The sequence below is a fragment of the Patiria miniata genome, unplaced genomic scaffold (genome assembly GCF_015706575.1).
Source record: "Patiria miniata isolate m_02_andy unplaced genomic scaffold, ASM1570657v1 HiC_scaffold_14, whole genome shotgun sequence".
NCBI lineage: Eukaryota > Metazoa > Echinodermata > Asteroidea > Valvatida > Asterinidae > Patiria > Patiria miniata.
Window position 1 is genome coordinate 1,865,305 of NW_024037052.1, and position 22,367 is coordinate 1,887,671.

At 40.2% G+C, this 22,367-nt stretch overlaps 1 protein-coding gene across 1 annotated transcript; it reads left to right on the top strand.

Moving 5' to 3' along the window:
* The first annotated feature begins 2,853 nt into the window (after window positions 1-2,853).
* Window positions 2,854-20,249, top strand: LOC119722197 (ornithine decarboxylase-like). Its single transcript, XM_038192243.1, has 11 exons — window positions 2,854-2,970; window positions 5,320-5,416; window positions 5,752-5,828; window positions 6,541-6,713; window positions 7,617-7,751; window positions 11,290-11,455; window positions 13,341-13,515; window positions 13,921-14,030; window positions 16,943-17,069; window positions 18,183-18,270; window positions 20,034-20,249. The coding sequence occupies exons 1-11, from the start codon at window positions 2,854-2,856 to the stop codon at window positions 20,065-20,067; spliced, it is 1,299 nt and encodes a 432-aa protein (XP_038048171.1). The 3' UTR covers window positions 20,068-20,249.
* Window positions 20,250-22,367: the final 2,118 nt, after the last annotated feature.

Genomic DNA, 22,367 nt, shown 5'->3' on the forward strand with positions numbered 1-22,367 from the left:
TAAGAGCCTTTTGCACAAACAAACCCCGTATCATTCAGTACTGTTATTGGATACAGAGAACGTGACCCAAACTGAGCAGACTTCGATCTCACATTGGCAAGTCAAACAAGATAACATCTCATCTGATGACCTTGTGGATTTGTTCAGTCTTTTTTGAGGAGGGTAACCCACATAAGCAGCAATAGAACTGGGATACTGATCCACATGGGCGGAAATCCCGGGGGGGACAGGGGGGACACGTCCCCCCCATGAATTTGGTAAGGGGGGACACAATGTCGAATGTCCCCTCCATGTTTTCATGTGTAGGTATGGGTGGGTGACCAACCATGGCAGAGTCTTAGGGAAAAGCCTCTTTGATATGTCGCTAAGTTGTGGCTGAGAACCAATTTGGTTTTCTTGTCGGTTCGACCACGGCTCTTGTACGCCTAGCCTACCCACGTACATGTACTGTACGTGCATGTTGGTTCATGCGGTATACGTTATACACAATGTTGCCTGCGTACGTCATATAATTTGACTCCTATTTCGGCCCCACTCCGGCCCGCAATCGCTATGGTAGACTTGATGACAAGTCGTTAGACTATAGTGGTTTATGTCCGTCATCGATCAGCGCCAAAATCCGCATACCACCGCCGTTCATGCAACGTCAGCGCTACACCATTCATGCAAAAGTCATGTACTAATGCGCGGCATGGTCAGTCTGTGTCTAACGACTTGACTAAGACGTTTTCAAGCGAATATTCATATATGCAGCCACTGCAATGCATATGCATGATGTTTCCATAGCGAGGGCCAATAGTAGCCCATCTGGCTTACGAAGAAACACCATTATAAATATGGGGGTAATTATTACACGATCATTTTCAAGTTTCCATTTTATTTGGCAGTCCTGTTTTTAAAATTACAGTAAAAAAGCGTATAACATTGTAGATAATATTAGTACTTTTGCAACTGTCTTTGAATAAAAGGAGTCATATTTAAGTAATTGTGGAAGTTGAAACTGTTACGAATAATTGTAAATCCCCTTCAAAAATGAGGTGCGCGCCGACTGTAAACGTAAGCTCCTTTTGGCCCATGTGGTTTGTTGTAGTTTAACTAATCACCCTGAAAACGAACTCGTCCGCGGTTTGTGCCCATTTTTAAGGTTACAGAACCGCAATGACAAAATGCCCGATGCACACAATGAGGTTTAGAAATATATTGTTGCATTATCAAGGGGCCATGACCCCCCCCCCCCAAAAAAAAAACGAAACCAATTTTTTTTTTTATGTGACATCGCAATAAAGGCAGGCAATGAGTACACCCCCATCTTTTCCTCAAAAAAAAATTGGTAAAAGTGGTCAGAAATTGCCTCAGATCGCACCACAGAGCATCTAGAATCCAATTTTTTTCGGGGCCCTTAAGCGGGCCCCGAAACCCAACGACGTAATTTTTTGGACCCACTTTTTTGGGGGACCAAACTTTTTTTTGCCCCCCCCCCTAAAAAAGTTGTGTTCTGGATCCGCCCTTGCGGCGGACGCGATTAAATTAAACCACTCATTACAGACTTGATTTCAAGTCTCTCGCTATGGCTGCCATACCCCATGGCAATATTACGAGTGGAAAGTTGTCCGTTCAGCAGTGGCGTAGCTACCGGGGGTGTGGGGGGGGGGGGTCGACCGCCCCCATGAAACCTTGTCGCCCCCCTAGTCGCCCCCCCCCCCCCCCCCACTGAGATTTTGAGTTTCTAAAAAAAATATCATTGATCTACATGACGCCATGGGCGTCAATCCTGGGGGGACAGGGGACATGTCCCCCCACACCTTTTGAAGAGTGGGGGACACAATATCAAATGTCCCCCCCCCATTTTTGAACTCGTGTCTCATTTACAGGGCCCAATTATGTACTGCGATGCATCTTTTGCTTAGAAAATATTGGTTAAAGTGGTCAGAAATTGCCTCAGATAGCACTACAGAGCATTCAGAATCTAAAATTTTTCGGGGCCCTTAAGCGGGCTCCGAACCCCATGCCTATAGCTCAGAATTCTGGTAGCTGATTCAATGACTCCAACCTCGAAAACAATGTTCACAAAATTTTCTTATGCCTTTAGCTGAGAAAACCTCGAAAATTATGTTTAAATTATTATCTTTTATGCTAAGATAATTATTGGTTAAAGTGGTAAGAAATTGCCTCAGATCACACCACAGAGCATCGAAAATCCAATTTTTTTCGGGGCCCATAAGCGGGCCCCGAACCCCACGCCAATAGCTCAGAATACCGATAGCTGATTCAATGTCTCCAACCTCGAAAACGATGTTCAAATAATTATCTTTTGCCAAGAAAATATTAGTTAAAGCATGGAAGAAAGTCGTAAGAAATTGCTTCAAGTCACACCACAGAACATGTAGAATCCAATTTTTTTTCGGGGCCCTTAAGCGGGCCCCGAACCCCACGCCATAAGGGCTTCGCGCTTCCCGCTTGAATCAGTTATGATCAAGGTATGTCCCCCCCCCCACTTTTGAGAAGCGATTGACGCCCCTGCTTGACCCCCCCCCCCCATGAAATGTTCCAGCGCCCCCCTCCCCCCACTGAAAAAATCCTATCTACGCCACTGCCGTTCAGCCTGTGACTTTTTGTGAGTAATATAATTTCGGGAGAAAAAAAAAACCTGTCCCCCCCACGTTCAAGGAGCGATTTCCGCCCTTGCTGATCCACACTTTGTAACGGGTGGGTAATGAGTTGAACCTTGGCCGGTAACCGGAGTTCAAGTAAGCGAGTGAATTTACCACCTGCCCGACTTTTATCTTTTAGTTTGCCTATTTTTTTTTTATTCTCCTCTCGAAACTCCCACCGTGAGGTATTAGCCTGTGAGTCATGGAACGTTACGAAACACCTGATCTACGAGTAACTCTTTATAAAAATGGAACCTCGATTCGAGACATTGCTAACGAGAAGGTTAAAGACGAAGACCAAGACGAACCAAAAAGGGAGGTAAGAAATGAGAGCAGAATACAGTGGCGTAGCAAGGTCAGTTGGAAAGGGCACTTGCACCTCCGTGCTGAAATGTAGACACATTTTTTATTCTACAAACATAACAACACACTCCAACTCCAAAGCGAGCAGTGACTGGGAAGTGTTGAAAACAAAAGAGTTAAAAGTCCAAAATCTACTACTTTAGAGCGACGACTATACGCCGGCAGCTAGGCAGCTAGCCAGTATAGAGGGTCAGGGATTGGTTTTTAGACTTTATTTGAGTGGTAGAAGGTTGATTGCGAGCAAGTTGAACGTGACCACAGCTTTGCAACCAGCTACCCGGTGGTTACACGAGTTGCGGGGTATTCTGAAACGACGTTTTGAGCTCACGCACACTCACCCACACACACGGCGGAAGCTCACTCACACGACGTTTAAGCTCACGCACGCGATGTTTCATACTCACGACGTTTGCCTGTCCCTTTTAATAATTCCCATAATTCTGAGTTTAGGCAAATACAATTTTTTTTAACCAGAATTAATTTCTTGGGCTGAAATTTGGACTTAATATTACTTACATAAAATACTTCAATTTGCGACACATCAACACACCTTGGAAATTCCCAGGTTTTTCTTTAGTAAAATCCATATAAACATTTCATGATAACCTTGTGGAGACGTATTCACCTATAGAAATTGCTCTGTGGAGACTTACACAGTCTTTTGTTTCCTATTGTGCACATGTCTCCAGATGGTACCGTGTAACAGATCACGACGTTTGAAACTCACACACAGGACGGAAGCTCACGCACACGACGTTTCAAACTCACGCACACGACATTTGTCTGTCCTTTTTAGAACACCATAATAATTATTCTGAGTTTAGGCCAATAAAATAAATAGGCCCGAAATTGCCTACGCCGGAAATCAAGATTTGCATGCCCTCCAATTCTCCGTTATTATTAGAGTATTTTGAGGGCCATGACTCTTGAGGGTTTGTACAACAGAAGGCTGGAAGCCAGAGGACTGCGAGCTTTTATTTCTGTTAAACTCGGATGAAATTAGCCTCCAACATTGGTCTATTTTGCAAAAATGGTTCGAGCGTAGGCGTCATTTTAGGGTTGATCATCTTTGGATGGATTTGTCGCCCAAAAGTAATATTTGTTCAACCCTAAAAAACGAACAGAAAATGAAAGATGATGAAATAAGCTTAAATTTGATGTATATTTCAAACACCTTGGAGAGTTGTAAGTATTCCTAAGTGCGCATAACTATCATTGAGGTCTATAGAAGTTTATTTACTGGTCTGTTTATTTACTGGTCTTTTAATTTAAAATAAAATGACGTACCGGTAACGATTTAATAAAATCGACTCCGATTGGTCGCGGAAATCAGAAAAGCAGATTGAACGTTTTGTTGAAGTGCACTTTTCTACTTTTTCTGGGTTTTTTTTGGCTACCAGAAAAGCTGATTGAACATTTTGCTAAAATGCATATTTCTACTTTTCTGCTACAAGAAAAGCATGTTTAGCTTTTAGCCCTTCCCTGGCGGTTCAAAATGGGACATCTGCTTTTCTGCTACCAGATTGAACGTTTTGTCACGGTGGTTCAATTTAATGGTCATCTGCTTTTCTGCTACAGAAACTGAGCAGATTGAACGTTCCCGAACGCAACTATGCCAATGTAGTACCCACCAATAATGGACAGTTCTAAATATCACAATGTTATCATTGTTCACAGATTTTCCATTTGGTTTGAATAGGGAAACTGGGCCAGTTAGCAACTTAGTGAATTTGAAGCTCATCAATACTAAGGTTTGGGAAGACTTCTTGATGATATCTGGAGACAACGTAAATGCGCACAATTTTCGGGTCAAAAAAGTTGCCATTTTGGATCGTTACTATGTCCTCATGATTATTAAGTCACTTATATGTTGAAGAAAATGTTATTTAAGTAAGGTTTTTAATTAGAATCACCAAAATAAGGCTTTTCAAAAAATAAAAAATAAAGAATATACCCTAATATGGGAATTAATATAGGCCTATTACACTGCAGGGATTAACAATTTATGCAAATTAGGTATATTTAGGGTCAAAATTAAGGGTGGCATCCACCTACATTGTCTTCTCCACCCTTTGACTGATTGATCTGACATGGTTGCCTGCTATTACCACAAAATGCCGTCCAAAATGTAATATTCCACTTTGGCTGGTCCACTATAAGCCACGAAAAGACTAGAGTTTGTTTAGCGACAGATGCAGAAACCCCTTCTAGGCCTATTTAGATCAAGATTTTGTTATCGGTAGTTGGCACCGATTTTACTACAGTATAAGACATTCTATTTGAAACGTCTTGGTTTTTTTTTAAGGACGTAGATGATCCATTCTACCTCTACGACCTCGGCGATGTAGTGACGAAAGACAAGTTGTGGGCGAAGTTATTGCCAAATGTCGAAGTATTCTTTGGTAAGTGGACTTTAAATACGCACCCACGTGCTTCATATGCTACACGGTCGCTCTTCTCCCTCCCTCGTTTGTTGCTCGAAATATTTACAAAATTGCTCGAAATATATATAAGGGTGTATGAAACTAATTTGTTGATGTTTTAGCTTAGCTGTACTAGACATCTCGTAACTGAGTTCCGTTACTTTATTTCATTGTCATGTTTTCACTGTGAGCAAGGCTTTCTCATTAAATTGGTAAGTATACATTTGGAGGATAATTACCAAAGTTCCTACGTGCCTTTAATTCCAGTCCTGTTTTTTGGTTCCTTTAATTGCTGTTGTATGCATTTTTTCCAGCCGTGAAAAGCAACCCGGATCCAGTGATCATTCGTCTCTTGATTGGACTTGGTAAATCGTTTGATTGTGCTAGCAAGGTACGCATTTTTGGTTTTTTCTTTGTGTCAAAAGTAATTATCTGAAAATAACGTGTTGACAACAACCCTGATAGTATAAAGATACACACAAGTACTTAGAAAGTTCGTGATTTCCATCAGATTTATTTTAATGGTTGGCCATGATATTCGAAATGTTCAAGAATGATAAGTAGAAATGTTCCAAAAGATCTAATTTCATCAAACGGGCACTCAAAATCACTGATCATCTCTTCACCACATCTAAAATGTAAAACTTACAATCGTCAAAGACCAAACGGTCAAAACCGCTTAATTCGAATCTGCAGAATACAATGTTGCCCAAGAATATGATTGAGCTTCGAATTCAAGTTCATCTGCCCAAGTAACAACATCAGTCTATCGGGATTTACTCGCTTTTAACGATGGGTATACTTATAGAGGTTTTCAAGCCGAGAGGATTTATCGCCTTGCGTTTGAGTTTGCAAGTGGTATTAGTCATTATGCGTAACGGCCATCTTACAGGGCATCTGTTGTTAGTTATTTTCATTCAGTAACTTTGAATGCACAAACAGTTCTCTCATGCATATCCCAGCAAGACAAAGGCATTGCCCTCTAAGATGGCTGCTATGTATAATGTATATTTGTTGTAAAGTTTACTAATCCCAATACTATAGGTTAACCGGTTAGGCCTATACTATCCAGTAATGTATTTTGTTTTAACCGTTCCTTGAAGAAAGAGATCAAAATGGTTCTAGATCTAGGAGCAAGCGCTGATCGCATTATCTTCGCTCATCCCTACAAACAAGAATCACATCTTCGTTTTGCGAAAGAGAAAGGAGTACGACTCATGACATTTGACACGGCGGAAGAACTGCAGAAAGTCAAACGGGTTCACCCTAAAGCGCAGTAAGTTTTGACTAAGGATTGTAACCCATAAATGACATTTGGATTCATCATAATTGCAAAGTATTCACAAAACATCGTATGGAATAGAATTAACTACGCTTTACATAGGCCTACCAACGTACAGAGTGAGTCATAAAAAAGCCCAAAAATTTTATTTCATATCTAACAAATATGTAGCACCAAAACAAAATAATGACTGGAAAGCCAATTTCATAAGCTACTTTAAAATAAAAAAATTACTGAAATTGTTCAATCCGTTCTAAGAATATCACCATTTAAACCCAATGACTCGAAAATCTCTTTCGTCCATAAATGCGATGTCAAGAATCGTCGTCACAGTGTCTTCAAACATCACCAGCGATAAAACCTCCTTTAAAAAGTAAAAAAAAGTGGATTTTATAAATCATATGGTTTGCCTAAGCAGGGTTGTTAATCAAGATATTGTGTACTACAGTTATTGACAGTTGTTGAAACAAGTATTCTGTGTCATTATTGTCGTTGTTTGAAACAGTAAGAATGCACAATAAATTGCTTTTTCTCTTTTTTTTTGCTGGACGAAAGAGGTTTTAGGGTCATTGCGTTTAACTCTTGATATTCTTTGAACGGATTGAGCAATTTCAGTATTTTTTTCATCTAAAAGTAGTGTATGAAATTGGCTTTCCAGTCATTATTATTTTTGGGAAAATATGAAATATAATTTTGGGGGTGTGGGTTCCGCTTTTTTGACTCGCCCTGTATTATAATTATTGTGTTCATTTATTTACGCGAAGCGAATAAAAGTTGATTCAGACAAATGCACCAAAGCCCTTTCAAGGGTCGGCTTTGAGGTAAAAACAAAACCCTGGTTATGCTGATGTTTTTTGGATGCCTTTTCCCGATACTTTTTATTCTCTTTGTACATAGGCTCGTACTTCGTATACGTTATGACGACAGCACGGCTACATTTAAGTATGGATCCAAATTTGGTTGTCGCGGGGAAGAAGTACGCCCCCTCCTGGAGATTGCCAAGAAACTAGGACTAGATGTCGTTGGTATCAGGTGAAACTATTTTACATGTAAATTATCAGAAATTTGCTGAATATTTCAGAAGGAGGCAACAAGAAAGAAAAAAAGGCCAGGATGTCCTCTATCCAATGATATTAATTTCAATACGTTATTGTATGGATGGATGAGAAAACTATGAAAGCGGTCAAAATCAGCATTGTGACAAGTTAGTGCACATTGGAAAAGTGATGATATAGGGACAATGATTAGGTACTTCATTGTAGGAATGAAATGAGACAATCTTTCTGATCACTAATAATGCACGTAATCACTGGTAATACACAGCTCACATCGTCGTCTCTGACCGCACGTTTTACCATTCCTTGGTCTTGACTCTGATTCACCTTACCCACTATCCCGGTACTTAACTCCTGAAAAAGGCACAAGGGGAGAGATCTGGTGATCTTGGGACCATTTAACTCGGTGGGAAAAAAATCACTCTGTCACCATAAGCCGTATACAGTTTCCATAAAGAAAACACTAACCAGTTAACCAAAGATATTTCACGTTTAATTTTATACTGAGAAAGCAAAAGAGAGCAAAAAAACAATCAAAATACAACCAGAGTACAACTTGGTCCGTGGGTTAATTGCCGGTTCCAAAAATCGCCAATTCTCGATGAATTTGTACACCATCCTGTTTACTTATTAAAAGCAGTTACATGCTATCCCAGTATTTTCCCAAACATCGGTGAGCTTAAGCGGGCCACATTTAAGAAAAAGTTCCGATTAGGAATTGATTTGGAAGCCAAGCAAGGTTTTTCAGGTACATGTATCGGTATAAATTGTTGACGTTATTCGAGTTAAACCTATCGCACTTCTTTTTCAACAGGGCATGATTTAGGCACGCTATAGCCTGGCCAAGCTATATGCGATTTGGTATATAACAAGAAATAATTTACGATTTAATAATAATTTATTAATAATAGAAATAATTTCTTTCAGTCGGCATGTATAGCCCTAGTCGGCAAATGAAACACCAAATGAAATAGCACATAGCATAAGTTTTTTTTTCACGGGCGCCGCTAAAGAAGTGTATGGGGTGTCACACCCCCACCCCTTCGTCGTTTCTGTTGGCAAAACCACCATGTGTCCTTTCGGCAAATGTGCCGCAAAGAAGAGCGCTACCTTTTGTCCCTGTTCATGATCATCTTGAAAAATGCTTGATTTTTCATAGTGAAGCTACCACTTGGAAAAGTCTATCATCTTTTGTTTATTTATTAATTAATTATTTTATTTATTAATTTCAAAATATTTATACAGAATACAAAAATATCAGATCAAAGGCTGTTTCACATTATGGTCCTGTGATAGGAAATTAAAATACTAAGAATAGTGAGAGAAAAAACAGCAATTAAAATGATAAAATAGCAAAATGAACAATTAAGATACTAACAATAAAAATGATTATCTATTAAGATGGAAAAGATGTACATTAAAAAATAGTTTCTTCAACCCCATTTTCCCACCCTTTAGGTTTATAAAACCGCTATTGATTCATTGTTGACCTAAGCAGGTCAACATCTGCAGCTGTCAAGTTGTTCTGTAGAATAGCACTGGTAAAATTGTAAAATAAGCAATTATGAGCGTAAAAAAAATATTTTAAAAATAAAGTTTCTTATACATGTATTTAAAACCATCAATAGAAGATGCATTTTGGACCTTAGCAGGTAAGCTGTTCCATATAACCGCACCAGAATAACTAAAAGATTGCTTAAAACATTCAATGATAGGTTTAAGGGGAACAACATTAAGAGAATCGGCGTTCCTTGTATTAAATCCATGCCTATCAAAATACATCTCAATATTATTACAAAGTATGTCTGGGGCTAAACCATGAACACATTTATACATATTACAAGCTAAATAAAAATCCCTTCTTTGATCAAAGGTCTGCCAGGAAAGCGCTCTAATAATTTCCTCACCATGAGAGTTAACATAATCAAAGTTATTGGCGACAATCCTGGCTGCCTGCTTGTGCAGTCTAAGAAGAGTCTTCCTTTTCAGCCATGTGGTTGCGAAGGGCGATTTCTAAAGGTTACGTAACACTTTATTTTGAATGAAACTGGCGTGTACACACACGTTCACGTTGGCGGGCGAAATCTTTAAAAATTAATTTCTCCCGTTTGGAAGACCGTATCTTCATGCAACTTTCAGGGTTTATTTTCCTTATAATGCTCCAAGTATGTGCTAAAAATCGTTGTAATTATGTTCTTTACTTTTCGTTTAAATTGGAAAAATAGGCCTGGCTACGTGCATATTTGAAAGCTGTAACACTGGCGTAAGCAATGTCTGTCAATCTTTTCAAGCCTCATAAATATAAATAAGGTTCCTATCCATTATGGTGTGCATTAAAATTTTGCATAAAAGCCTCCTCCACGAGTTATTAATTGATAAATATCACCCTTTTTGCCGGCTTCCATTGGTCAATACCGAGACCCACACCAAGTCACGCCAGGTGATGAATATGCTGATATAGGCCACCCGTCGTTATTGTGCTGTGCCAGGCCGAAATCGGTCAACCGTAGCGCCTACGGCCAAGGGCGGATCCAGAACACAATTTTGGGGGGGGGGGGCCAAACAAAATTTTGGTCTCCCAAAAAAGTGGGTCAAAAAAAAATACGGCGTGGGGTTCGGGGCCCGCTTAAGGGCCCCGAATTTTTTTTGGATTCTAGATGCTCTGTGGTGCGATCTGAGGCAATTTCTGACCACTTTAACCAATGTTTTTTTTAGGAAAAGATGTTGGTGTACTCATTGCCAGCCTTTATTGCGATGTCACATAAAAAAAAAATTGGTTTCGTTTTTTTTTTGGGGGGGGGGGGCATGGCCCCCTTTGGCCCCCCCCCCCTGGATCCGCCCTTGCCTACGGCGCTATGAAAACCATGCAAGTGGGTTGGGTTGGAAAAGATTTTCGTCGAGATTTTCCTAGAGCTAGTTCGAGCAGTAACACAAGCGTTGGCAACAACAGATTAAGCTGAAATTCGTAATATACTTAGATGATATAAGTGTTCAATTACTCGTGAAATAACAACTTTCGTAAATTCATAGAAATTGATATAAATATATAGATTTGGGGACGTTTTCGAACGATTTCTTCCAGACTTGAAGGTCTGCTTTTCCAGTAACAAGTATTGAGGTTTCGGCATCGATGATAACGATTTTTTTCACAGACATGAAGTTTAGAATTTCTTCTTCCGTTATAATGTAACATTTCAATCATACTGAGCATATTTTCTGAGAAACACAACGTTCAAAAGACCATGGTTTTGGGGGGTTCACGAATTTCACTGCTCTGTTACAGCGTCTAAATACGTAATCGGATGGACTATAAACGCATCAATTATAATGATTATAAGACACTTACACATGTATTCGGTGCACATTATCAGTATTAAAAGCAATATGTAGGCCTATAAACATTTCTAGGCCCAATGATTATTTTTTGTCAGGTCTACCTTCACAGAAGAAGGGTTTTTCAATTGTTTTCTCACCACTTTGCTCTTATCAGTATTCATGTTTTCTTCCTGCTACAGTTTCCATGTAGGCAGTGAGTCTTCCAACCCTCAGATTTTCAGGGATGCAATTCGTTTCACTCGGCCGTTGTTTGATATTGGCACATCTCTCGGATTTAACATGAAGCTGCTAGACCTGGGTGGTGGGTTTCCCGGAAGATTGTACCCAAAGGCAACCTTCGATAAGGTAAGGGATGAAATGTTTGCTTTCAGAAATGTGACATTCGAATTATCAAGTTTTCCTGCAAAAGAGAGGCACGTTTTCCTTACTCAAAGTTTCCTACACAAAAGGTTTCCTTTGGGCAAAATATATGAGTTGCGAACGTTTCGATGAAGTTGTCCCCTTACATGCACAGTTTCACGATAAGGTTCCATTGTAGAATACTCGTAGACCAACTTCACTATTAAAAACATTAACTTCTTCAGCATGGCACCTAGTCTATGTAATAGACCATGGCTATAGCCATGGTCTAAATTACATTTGAGCAAATTCGCTTATTAATTAGGCAAGGCAACCGCATTTTTACCGCTAGATTTTACCTGCAAATAAACTCCCATAGACACTAGTGCTAAATGCCCATACTTCAAAATTCTTTGAAAAATACTCAAAACTCTCACAGGTATTCAAGCTGCACAGAAAAATGATGATCAATGTGTCATCTTTCAATTTCTTTTCAATTTATGGTGGGCTGACCATTGACTTTTCGAGATATTATCACGCAAAGAAGACGACCCCTATTTTCCCCAAAGCGGAAAAGTAGCCATCTTGAAAAACGATCCCTCCACAACATGGCAAAATAGCGCCACTTTCGAGCACAATATCATCCAAAATGCTCAGAAATGGAAGCCCCAAGTCCGGGCCAGAGGTTCACTACCATATCTCTTCAATTCCCTAATTTTACGGCGCTCAGAACTCTCTAATATGGAATATTTTGAGGGTATAACTTTTATTCATGAGCTTGGCGGATCGATTTACCGGTGTGCACCCCTAATATGTTACGCGATACGCGCCCGGCTGCTGTTATATTACAAATCACTCCATTCGAATTGACCAATCACAAGTTTAGTCCTGATTTGGGAATGAAATGACGGCACGATTAAGTAAAGTCGACTCCGCTTGGCTGAGGCGCGAGATCGCTTAAATCTGCATGCTTTGACATATCAGACGTTTTACAGGAGACATGGCTCCGTGGATAACGGGTGATCATACTCAGAATACATGGCACCCCGGTTCATTGGTAAAAAGGTTAAAAAAAAAAATTTAAAAAAAACACTCAAGAAAGTAAAGAGACGGGCAGCGAAGTTCATCACAGGAAACTACAGGAAAAAGGAAAGTGTCGCATGCATGATAACCAACTCAGATGGTCCTCCATCGAGGAAGTGAGACGACCCATCAACACAGATGACTACTGCAAACCAAAGCCGGGAAGTTATCGGGAAATTTGAGATGATTGGAGTGAGACGTACCCTAGAACGTTTACCATATGTTTTCAGTACAGATTTGAGAAACTAGTCATTGTTTGATACTTGTTTTTATTAGTATTGGTATAAAAGATTCATTCATGCATGCGCACATTTCCTTTTCAAGGTTTTTTTTTTCTGTGTGTGTATAAATCCCCCTTTGTAGGAAAATTTCACCCGTAACTTTTAAGGTTGGAATATATCATGTAGTATGTGAAGTACCGTGGCCTCGTGGTCTGGAGCATTTAATTCGTGGTCTGCGGGCAATTCTGCAGGTTGTGGGTTCGAGTCCAGCCTGGGGTCATGGTGCGTGTGCCCTTGGGCAAGGCACTTTGTCACCCATTGCTTCTCTCCACCCAGGAGTAAATGGGAACATGACTGTGAGGGCAGAGATGGTTATTGTGATCGATTCTAGCTTCCTTGCGCCTAACAGGCTGCATCCAGCTGTATACTCCCCATGGAGCTGGTATGGTATTTGGAATGTTTAATTGGCCCAATGATCAGGGGTAATAATAATGTAGAGCGCTCTAATCATAGTCAAAAGCGTTATATATAAAAACCCGTCATTTTTGTTATTATTAAGTAACTTGATTTCGTTGTTGTGTTGCCAGTTTGCAGACGTCATCACCCGGGCACTAGACGAACATTTCCCCGCCAGCAGTGGCGTGCGAATTATTGCCGAACCGGGAACATTTCACACTCGTTCAGCAGGATACCTAGTGGCGAATGTCATTGCCAAACGTGTGAACAAAGTTGACATCAATGAACGGCGTGAAAGAGTATCAGGTAAGCTGGCCTCGAGGCCATTGGTACACATTGTACTATTTTTGAGAGCTATCGTTTAGCTGTCGTCTTGTCTATCATTCTGTAAGTTTCCGTGTTAACTTCTGTTATTCTAGTCCTCCATACCTCCAAACGTTAGTGTCCGTGCACCACTCATCGCGTAGAAAGAAAGCACATAGTGATAACGTTACTCAGACGTGAAAACGGTAAGGATACCTGAAACAGCTAAAAACTCCCTTATATAACAACAATGCTTTTGAACGCTTGGACAAGAAACACTTGGCATTCTTCTGCCAACAAAATATCATTTCATATTCATCATTCATATACGGTTTTGGAAAGCTGGCAGTTCTGGAAAGACAAGAAGATTCAGAAGATTCCTAAATATTTGCTTTGTCTTTATTTCAGATGGCGATGAACCGTTCATTTGGATATACTACTTGAACGTTGGTGTTTTCAGTGGATTGAATGGGAAACTGTTCGACCCCGAATATTTCGACCTTCCAGAACCCTTACACGTAATGTATAATCATAACATTAGAAACGGGTTTGATGTGATTTATGCATGTGAATTTCGGCAATAGTTGTTCAAAAACACTTTAGGCGCATGCCCCAAGTTCACGTCCCCTTCCAAATTCACTATGGCTACGTGCATTTTTAAAAGATGTAAAACTGACATTTGCAATATCTGTTCAAGCCTCACGAATACTAGGCGGGCTAATTTTGGGCAGTATAATATCAGACGCCTGCAGGGAATCAATCCATGACATGTAATTTGAGTTACCCGGCCCTCAAAGTCCACCATTCACCCCAGATTAACCCCTGGTATCCCTCAGGCCCTAAACAGTCAATAAAACCAGACACTAACCTCCCCAATGCCAATTGACAGTTCCATTTTGGTCACAAGGGTGATCGAGGTAATTATCCCTATGTGAACAATGCATTTGTACACAAGCCTATGTAAATGCGCACAAGCACACTACGTTTTCCATCCAACCCCTCCAGTAGGATCACAAGACTGACACCCCCTCTGGTGGATGTACCATGGTCCATACTAGGATCTGGTGATAGATGACCTGGGCATGGCTACCACGTGGCTGGGACAATAAAAAACAAAGAAATGTGGAAGCGATTTTATTCACACTGACTCCGAGTAAGGTTTTTAATAAGGGTCCTATCCATTATGGTGTGCAGTAAAAAAAAATTGAGAAAAACCTCCTTCACGAGTTATTAATTGATAAATATCACCCTTTTTGCCGGCTTTCATTGGTCGATATCGAGACCCACAGCAAAACAGGCTGAGTGACGCTAATGAATTTCGCTCGTACCCCCCGCCCTGCAAACAGGACGCTGGGGGTACGCTGATGAGCTTCACAGAATCTTGTGAAGGAAGTGGCCTATGACCTTTGTATAAAGCATCTGGCTGCAGATGTTCAAGACCGCAGTTAGACAATGTGCGCAAATGCTATCCGAAAACTTCCCATAGAAATGCACACGTTTCATATCGGATGTGATTTCTGTTTCATTGCGGGCCATGTGGACAAAAGTTTGAGCGTCGCATAATGCAATCCGACCGTTCGTGATTCGAAACGGAGCCTGAGCAACTGTGACGGGAATTGTAAATTTACATCAAATATAAACTTTACAGAATTTCCTACATTATTACGCTTTTCAACGAAAAAAATTTCTCTTAACTGGAATAAAAGAGTAATGAAAGTTCGTCTTAACGGCCGTCCGTTTCAAACCTTGCAGAATCATGACCGTGATGACGCGCAGGTTACAGGTCACGCAAATTCCAACTAATCAGAGCGTGAATTCATCAGAGTATCCCAGCGTCCTGTTGAGCGAACTAATGAATTTGCTAATCTACAATACGTCATTGTGTGGCTTGGCCGGAATCGGTCAACCGTAGCGCCTAAGGCGCTTTACTGAATAATGCATGTGGGTTGGGACGGCAGAAATCATCGTCGAAATTTGCCATGGAGATGGTTCAAAGTGTAACACTAGCGTTTGCAACAACATATTTAGCTAAAATTCGGTATATATACTTAGTTAATATAAGTGTTCAACTACTCGTGAAATAATAATTTTGAGAAATTTCTAGAAATTGATATAAATAGAGAGATTTGGGGAAGTTTCCCAACGATTTCTTCCAGATTTGAAGGTCAGCTATACCAGTAACTAGTATTGACGTTTCGTCATCGATCACGGCGATTTTTTGACATGAAGTTTAGAATTTCTTCTTCCGTTATAATTTAACATTTCAATCACACTGTGCATATTTTCTGAGAAACACAACGTTCAAAAGGCCATGTTTTTTTGTGGTGTATGAATTTCACTGCTCTGCTATGGCGTCTAAGTACGTAATCGGATTAGCTTTGCTTAACAACGGCAGCCGCTTTGCCTTAGCAACCACATGACTGCTAGGCACCAGTGTTCCGTAGGCCCTTCTCCGCCCTAGTCAACGGCACCAAATTCAACGTACAAAGCACTGTACAAACTGGTATATGTCCTAGCTGTAAAAGCCTGTTGGCATCACCAAGGGCGTCAATCGATTCTCAAAAGTGGGGGAGGGGGGCGGGAGGGGGGTACAAACGTGTATCCTGATGATAAGTACTTCGAGGGCGAAGCCTAAACGGCGTGGGGTTAGATGAGCCAAGGTGTTGGCCTTTATTTATTCACATCATAATTATAAGTAATATCGGTCCGCATTATTTTCATTTGCACGACGAAACTGGGCCAATGCTACCAAAACAGGCTCCAAAAGCAATGAAAACTAGCCTTAATTAAAGGAGAAAAATATTTAAGGTTGAAAATGATGTAAAATATTTGCTTTATCAAAATTTAGAAACTTCAAAACCTACAAATTCTGAAAAACACATTTTCGAAACCAGAAATGCATTTGTTGCCATGATAATTAAGGGGCCACCTTTATTTCCGGCTGGTCTTCAGTGTTTTATCAACCGTTTAAGACCCGCCACCTGACGGGCTTTCGACCAATAGGAATGGGTAAAATATCTTTATAAATAGCCTATAATGGGAAGACCACAACTATTATTAATGTTCGTAGGGCCTACTTGCATAAGTCCCGGCTTCGTTCCGAATTCGTCTAAGTCGCTGCTGCGACCGTTTCTAATCCTTTCATGTTCTATCAAACAAAAAGACTCCAAAATGTTGTTTCGTATTCAGAGGATTTCGCAGCAGAAAATGGACCGACAAAGTGATCAATATTCTCTCAAGGCAAGGGACCCAATGACGTTAAAGCTCGTTGCCGGAACGAAGCCCGTGGTTGAGAAATGGGGGGAGAGGCAAAAGTCAACAGCAATATAACCACAAGTTGGTGCAACGAGTATTGGTCTCGCCGAAGTTGTTTCGACCTCTCAGATTTCATATATGACTTTTTCTTCATTGTTACGTAATCAAAACACAGGAACCACTTAGAAACCGCGATTTGAAGCCATCTACAATTTTCGGGCCAACTTGTGATTCTAATGACGTCATCATGGCTAACTGTATGTTGCCTGAGTTGGACACTGGAGAGTTTGTCTTGTTCCATGGTGAGTATACGTCTTTCTTTAAAAAAAAATGGGAATAATTATGTTCTATAAAGTGTATAATGTTTACGTTAGGCCTATCGCCAAAGATGGCCAATTATTCTGATCACTCATTGGATGTATCCTGCATGCATTATGAGACGTACGCACTTAATCTCTGCCATTGACGTACATTTTTTATGACAAAATTAGTGATCCGCATTGGCGTATACAATGCTTGCGACACCTTAAAACTGGTGTGTATATATATACGAGATTTTTTTTAATATTCAAAACCTATAACACATTAATGTGCTTGTTTGCGTCAGTTTTAAATGGCGCGCCCCAGTTCAGAAAGTTTTCAGCGAATATTCATATCTATAGTGACGTATCAGCTCATTTATGTTAATTTTGGAATCACGCGAAAAAATATTCGCCTGTTCCGATCGCGGCCGGTTCACCCACAACTGCATATAAATCTTTTACCAATGGGGCACACCGTAAAGGGGCTTACTAAACGCTCGAAGTTGCTTTCAATACGCCAAACCATGTGATTATGAAACTCGAGAATGGGCGTCGCCAGGTTTTTTTTCTTGAGGGGGGCAAACACTCACCAGAGCGAAGTGACCGGCCGTGGAAAAATCGAGAGTGTGCAGATATTTCTCTTCGACGCTTTGTAAGAAAAACGTCCATGTTGTAAAATATACATTAAATTAATAATAATATGCTTCGCCCCTCGTTTTCTTTTTTCCCCTCTTTCTCCTTTCCCCTCCCTTTTCTCTTTTTGTCCTTTTGGCTTTTCCAGCCCCGCCCCCTCACTGCGCCCTTGAACTCAAGGCATTCTTTACGAGTAAATTGTCAACCCAAGAATGTTTTACACAAACAGTAGTAACTATGATAACCTAAGTATGCCAAAGGAACGCCTATTAACGTAAGTAATCAATCGACTACACCTGTAGGATGGGGCCAAATAAGAAACAGCTAACTTACCAGTATACATAAATTCAAAACAGTAAATTCTGGTTAGTACCGTTTTGAATTTATTTCTAATGCAGCTACATAATATTGGATGATTAGATTACTAGTTTTTATCCGAAATATTTTGTCCAATTTTGTGTTATTTTTTTCTGTCATCAGATATGGGAGGCTATACCGCTACGTGTGCATGCGATTTTAACGGTTTCAGCCTGCCGCCAACGTGGTACATTGCACCCAAAGAGATCCGGTAAACTATACAAATCGATCTTTTCATTCAAGGAAAGTACTTAAGACTAGAATTGATTTGTTACGGAGATGCTGCATACAACCTTTGCATGTCCTATTCCCGGCATTTCTGCAACACTGAAAATGCAAGGTCAGGCGTGGTTCTGGGGGGGGGGGGGGGGGGCTATAGCCCCAACGTTTGTCTAGCGCCCCCCCCCCCCCCCAAAAAAAACACTTCATACCAAAAAAATGGCAGTAGAAAATGTTAGAAGGTGACGTCACACGTTAATGGTCTCCCCCTAAAAACATAGTTGTGAAAAGGGTGCATTTGTACACTATTGGGTAATGTGATTGATTGTACGAATTTATCAGCGCACCCCAATGAAAATAGGGTAGGAGCCCCCCCCCCCCCTAAAATATAGGCTCTAGAACTACGCCTGTGCAAGGTACATTTTGTTCTTTTCCATTGACAACGGGAACACGAGATGTCGCTGTGATGACTTCTCGCACATAAGCTCTGTTCTCACCAAACAAATCCCGGCGAACGACACTATGCCCTCAGCGGCGTAGCCAAGGGGGGGGGGGGGGGGACGTGTCCCCATAAAAAAAATCGTCGCCCACCCCCAGTCGCCGCTTGGAAATGTATTATATAACTGACCACCAACGGGTTGAACCGAAATTGGGCGCCCCCACCCCTACACTGTAACATTCAGCCCCTTCCCACACACGCACATACTGTATTTGCCTGTAATCGGGGATCTCCCATTGTCCCTCTTTTGTTTGTTCACCAACTTTTTAGGAAGACCTCCCATGTGTTTTGTACATGAATCCAAATTGGGGACCTCTCGGGAATTGGGGACCCTATTGTCCTCTATTGTTCAACGTCCCCTATTGAATGCAGAAACAAACTCACACACACTCACCCATGTTTACGTTATACATGCCTGGTGTGGACATTCTTGTGATTTCGCGTAGTTAAGAAAAACCTGTGAAAAAAATCATTTTACTTACATTGTGAAAACTCTTTCAACCCCAATTTTTTTCTAAGATTCCCTTTAGTGTTTCTCTTCATTTTGCCACGGATAAACCTAACCCCAAAATGCCTCTAAACCTGTTTTCCAGAGAGGGGAAAACATTGTGTGGATGTGGGAAAGTCCACACAACATTTCTTTGTTCTCGTGCTGCTACTTGCTGGTTTATGTGGACATCTTTTGTTCGGAAGTCCACACAGTGAATGTAATGCTTGTACATTGTGTAACAGTAGGCATTGTTATTAAGTCTTCGGTAGCGTTTATTGGTCCACTGATATGTTTGGAAACATGTATAACTACTCTGATGTTGCGATGTTGACGTCGTGGTTGGCAACAAAGTGCCCTCCACGGGTTGGCAAGAAAAGTCTGTTTAGTGTGGGCGATAGAGAACGCACTTCAGCGTATAACTTAATGGCGCTGAAGTGCCAATCAAAATCGGCGCTCTTAAAGTTGTCCAGTGAATGTACAAATTTGCTCCTTTCAACTTTTTATCATTCATAATCAAAGCTTTACCGTCTGTGCTTGCCAACAAATTATAACATCAATTTGTATAATTATTTCATTTAAACAAAAAAACAAAACTGTTTTGATTTCTATCGTCCGCAACTTGCAAAATGCAATTGAAATTTGTATTACACCTTTGTGTAAACATGGGTGGATTTTCCTTTGATGTTTCGATCAAAAGTGAATAACGTTTGAATGAGGGAATAACAACTTTAGCATTAATATTATTTGCTCGATATCTTATTTGCAGACTCGTTCTGGAGAAGACTTTTCCAGCACAATAGACTTTTGGTTTAGGCTTAAGCCAGAAGTCAGTTCCCGAGTGAAAGTCTGACGTTGCAATAGGGTGTGCAACCAATTCCCAGCTTTTCGTCATGATGGATGTTCATGGTCGGGGCAGTATATTGTTGATGTACCCTAACGTGGCACGGCCCCTATAACGTGGCACACTTTGATTTTTTGCCTGTAGCGCCTAGCTAGAGTAAAAGGTTTAACTGAAATTTCACAGAAAGTGCAATTTCATCAAGTTCTAAACACTCCCGTTGATAAATCACGAGTTTATCTACCTGTTACAAAGTTAGAAGAACAATTTAGTTCGGCGTGATTTTCCGATTTATTTCGAAGTGAACAGTAAACCCATTGAAATGCCCCCCAAAAATAAGAAAATAATTTTCTGACAAACATTTAGTTGGCTATGTAAGTAGAGATAAAAAATGGTCATCAGAATTTATCAACTTTACAAAAATTCTTAAATGTTAATTTGAAATTTTCGAGATGTATTCAAGTGCGCCACGTTGGGGAACACTCAGACGATTTTGTGCCCAATTTCCGGACACCACCGGGTTTTTTAAATTTCGGATTAAATTTCGTGACACCGAAATTGTTTACAAAGATGAAACAGCAAGCCTTATTAAGGCTGTTTTCAAAGCACTATTTTTGCTATTGGTTTTTACTAGTTTTTTTCGGTTAAATTCTTGTTCTGAGTTTTGTTGTATACAATTTTTTTTCAGTCAATAAATTCTTTTTGATTTTTTTTCGGCAACTTAGAATGAATCTCATGTAGTATTAATTCAATTCCTTGCGACTTTTACTTCCCTTAAAAAAACTGAGATAAGTAAAGTTTGGTTAGTTGTTGGTAGACCTTGGCAATGCTACTGTTCAGAGCGATCATGTTAAAGTTGGGCGGCAGCGATGGGTCTCCTTTATTGTATACAGGGTGGTTAAAAAAAAAGGACACCCATCCATTTGACAGCAATTTTCACCTATTTTTTAAAATTATTTTAACTGTCGATTAGTAGCTTTTAAAGTACTGGCCTTTAAGCAAATGTGACGAAAAAAATCGTTGCATTTGCACATTTTGTCGTTGAGCTATGCTAATTTGAACATTTCATGTGCGAAACCTGTTTGTCCACGGAGGTATACATTCCCTTCGCTTGACTGAGCTCAGCTATTGGAGCTTTATTTAAAGGAGCATGACATTTGATTGTTATGTTATGTTATGCAACAATGAACTTAACGCTCAGCTCATTGAGTAGATGATCTTAATAGTGACATGAATAATTGGACAGCTTCAATAAAAGTAACCAGGGCAAAATATATTTTGGTGGGAAGTTTTTAATTTTCATGAACTACGAAAACGTCCAATTTACAAAGAATAACCCGTGGACAGGACTGATTTTTGGTGACTTGTATTCAAATTAGCATAATATCTCTATTTTTGCGACTTTTACTAAGCTTTTTTCACCATGCATGGTTAAAGACCTATAATTGACAATGTTGTGATTTTTTTTTTTTTTTAAATAACTTCATTAAGTTGGTGAAAATTGCTGTCAAAAGTGGGTGTCCTTTTTTTTAACCACCCTGTGGAAGACTTACTTGGCAGCAGGAGCGGGATATCGGTGGAGTTCCACTTTGCAAAATTTTGGTGAAGAGTGTGGCAAGTAGGGCCTAGATGGTGTGTTGCTTGCAACTTCATTCTTGACAATATGGCGGGGCCAAATATTAATTGTATTTACCACGTTGTTTTCTGTGTTAAGTAAAGGAGAAGTTCTACCGGATGAATTTATCATGGAAGTTTAGTTAGGCCTATGCCCTTCACTTGTTTTTAGTAGCGTGTCTCCCTGTTTCCAATAGTCAGACCTCTTAGAAATGACACCCATGTGCCCTGCGTTGTTAAGGAACCATATGCGTTGCCCAATCTTGACCTCAGTCAACTTAAACCAGACCAGCAGAGATGAGAGTACAATGTGCATGTGCCCCATACACTAGACGCCATGCTAATTAATTAGAGTGGTGTGTCGATCCTGTTCGGGTTCTAACACCATCAAGTAATTGATTTTTAGCCAGATTGTACTTTAAGATAAATCATTTTACACTACTTTTTGGTCTTTTCTGGTGATTTTTTAACATACTGTTTTTGCTATTGGTTTTAGTTTTTTTCGGTTTAAGTCTTGTTTCAGTTTTGCTGTAGGTTTTTTCAGTCGATAAAGTCTTTTTGATTCTGGTTTGGCAACTACGAATGACTTTCATGTCTCTATTCATTCAATTCCTTGTGACTCTTCCCTTAAAAAAATCAGAGATTAGT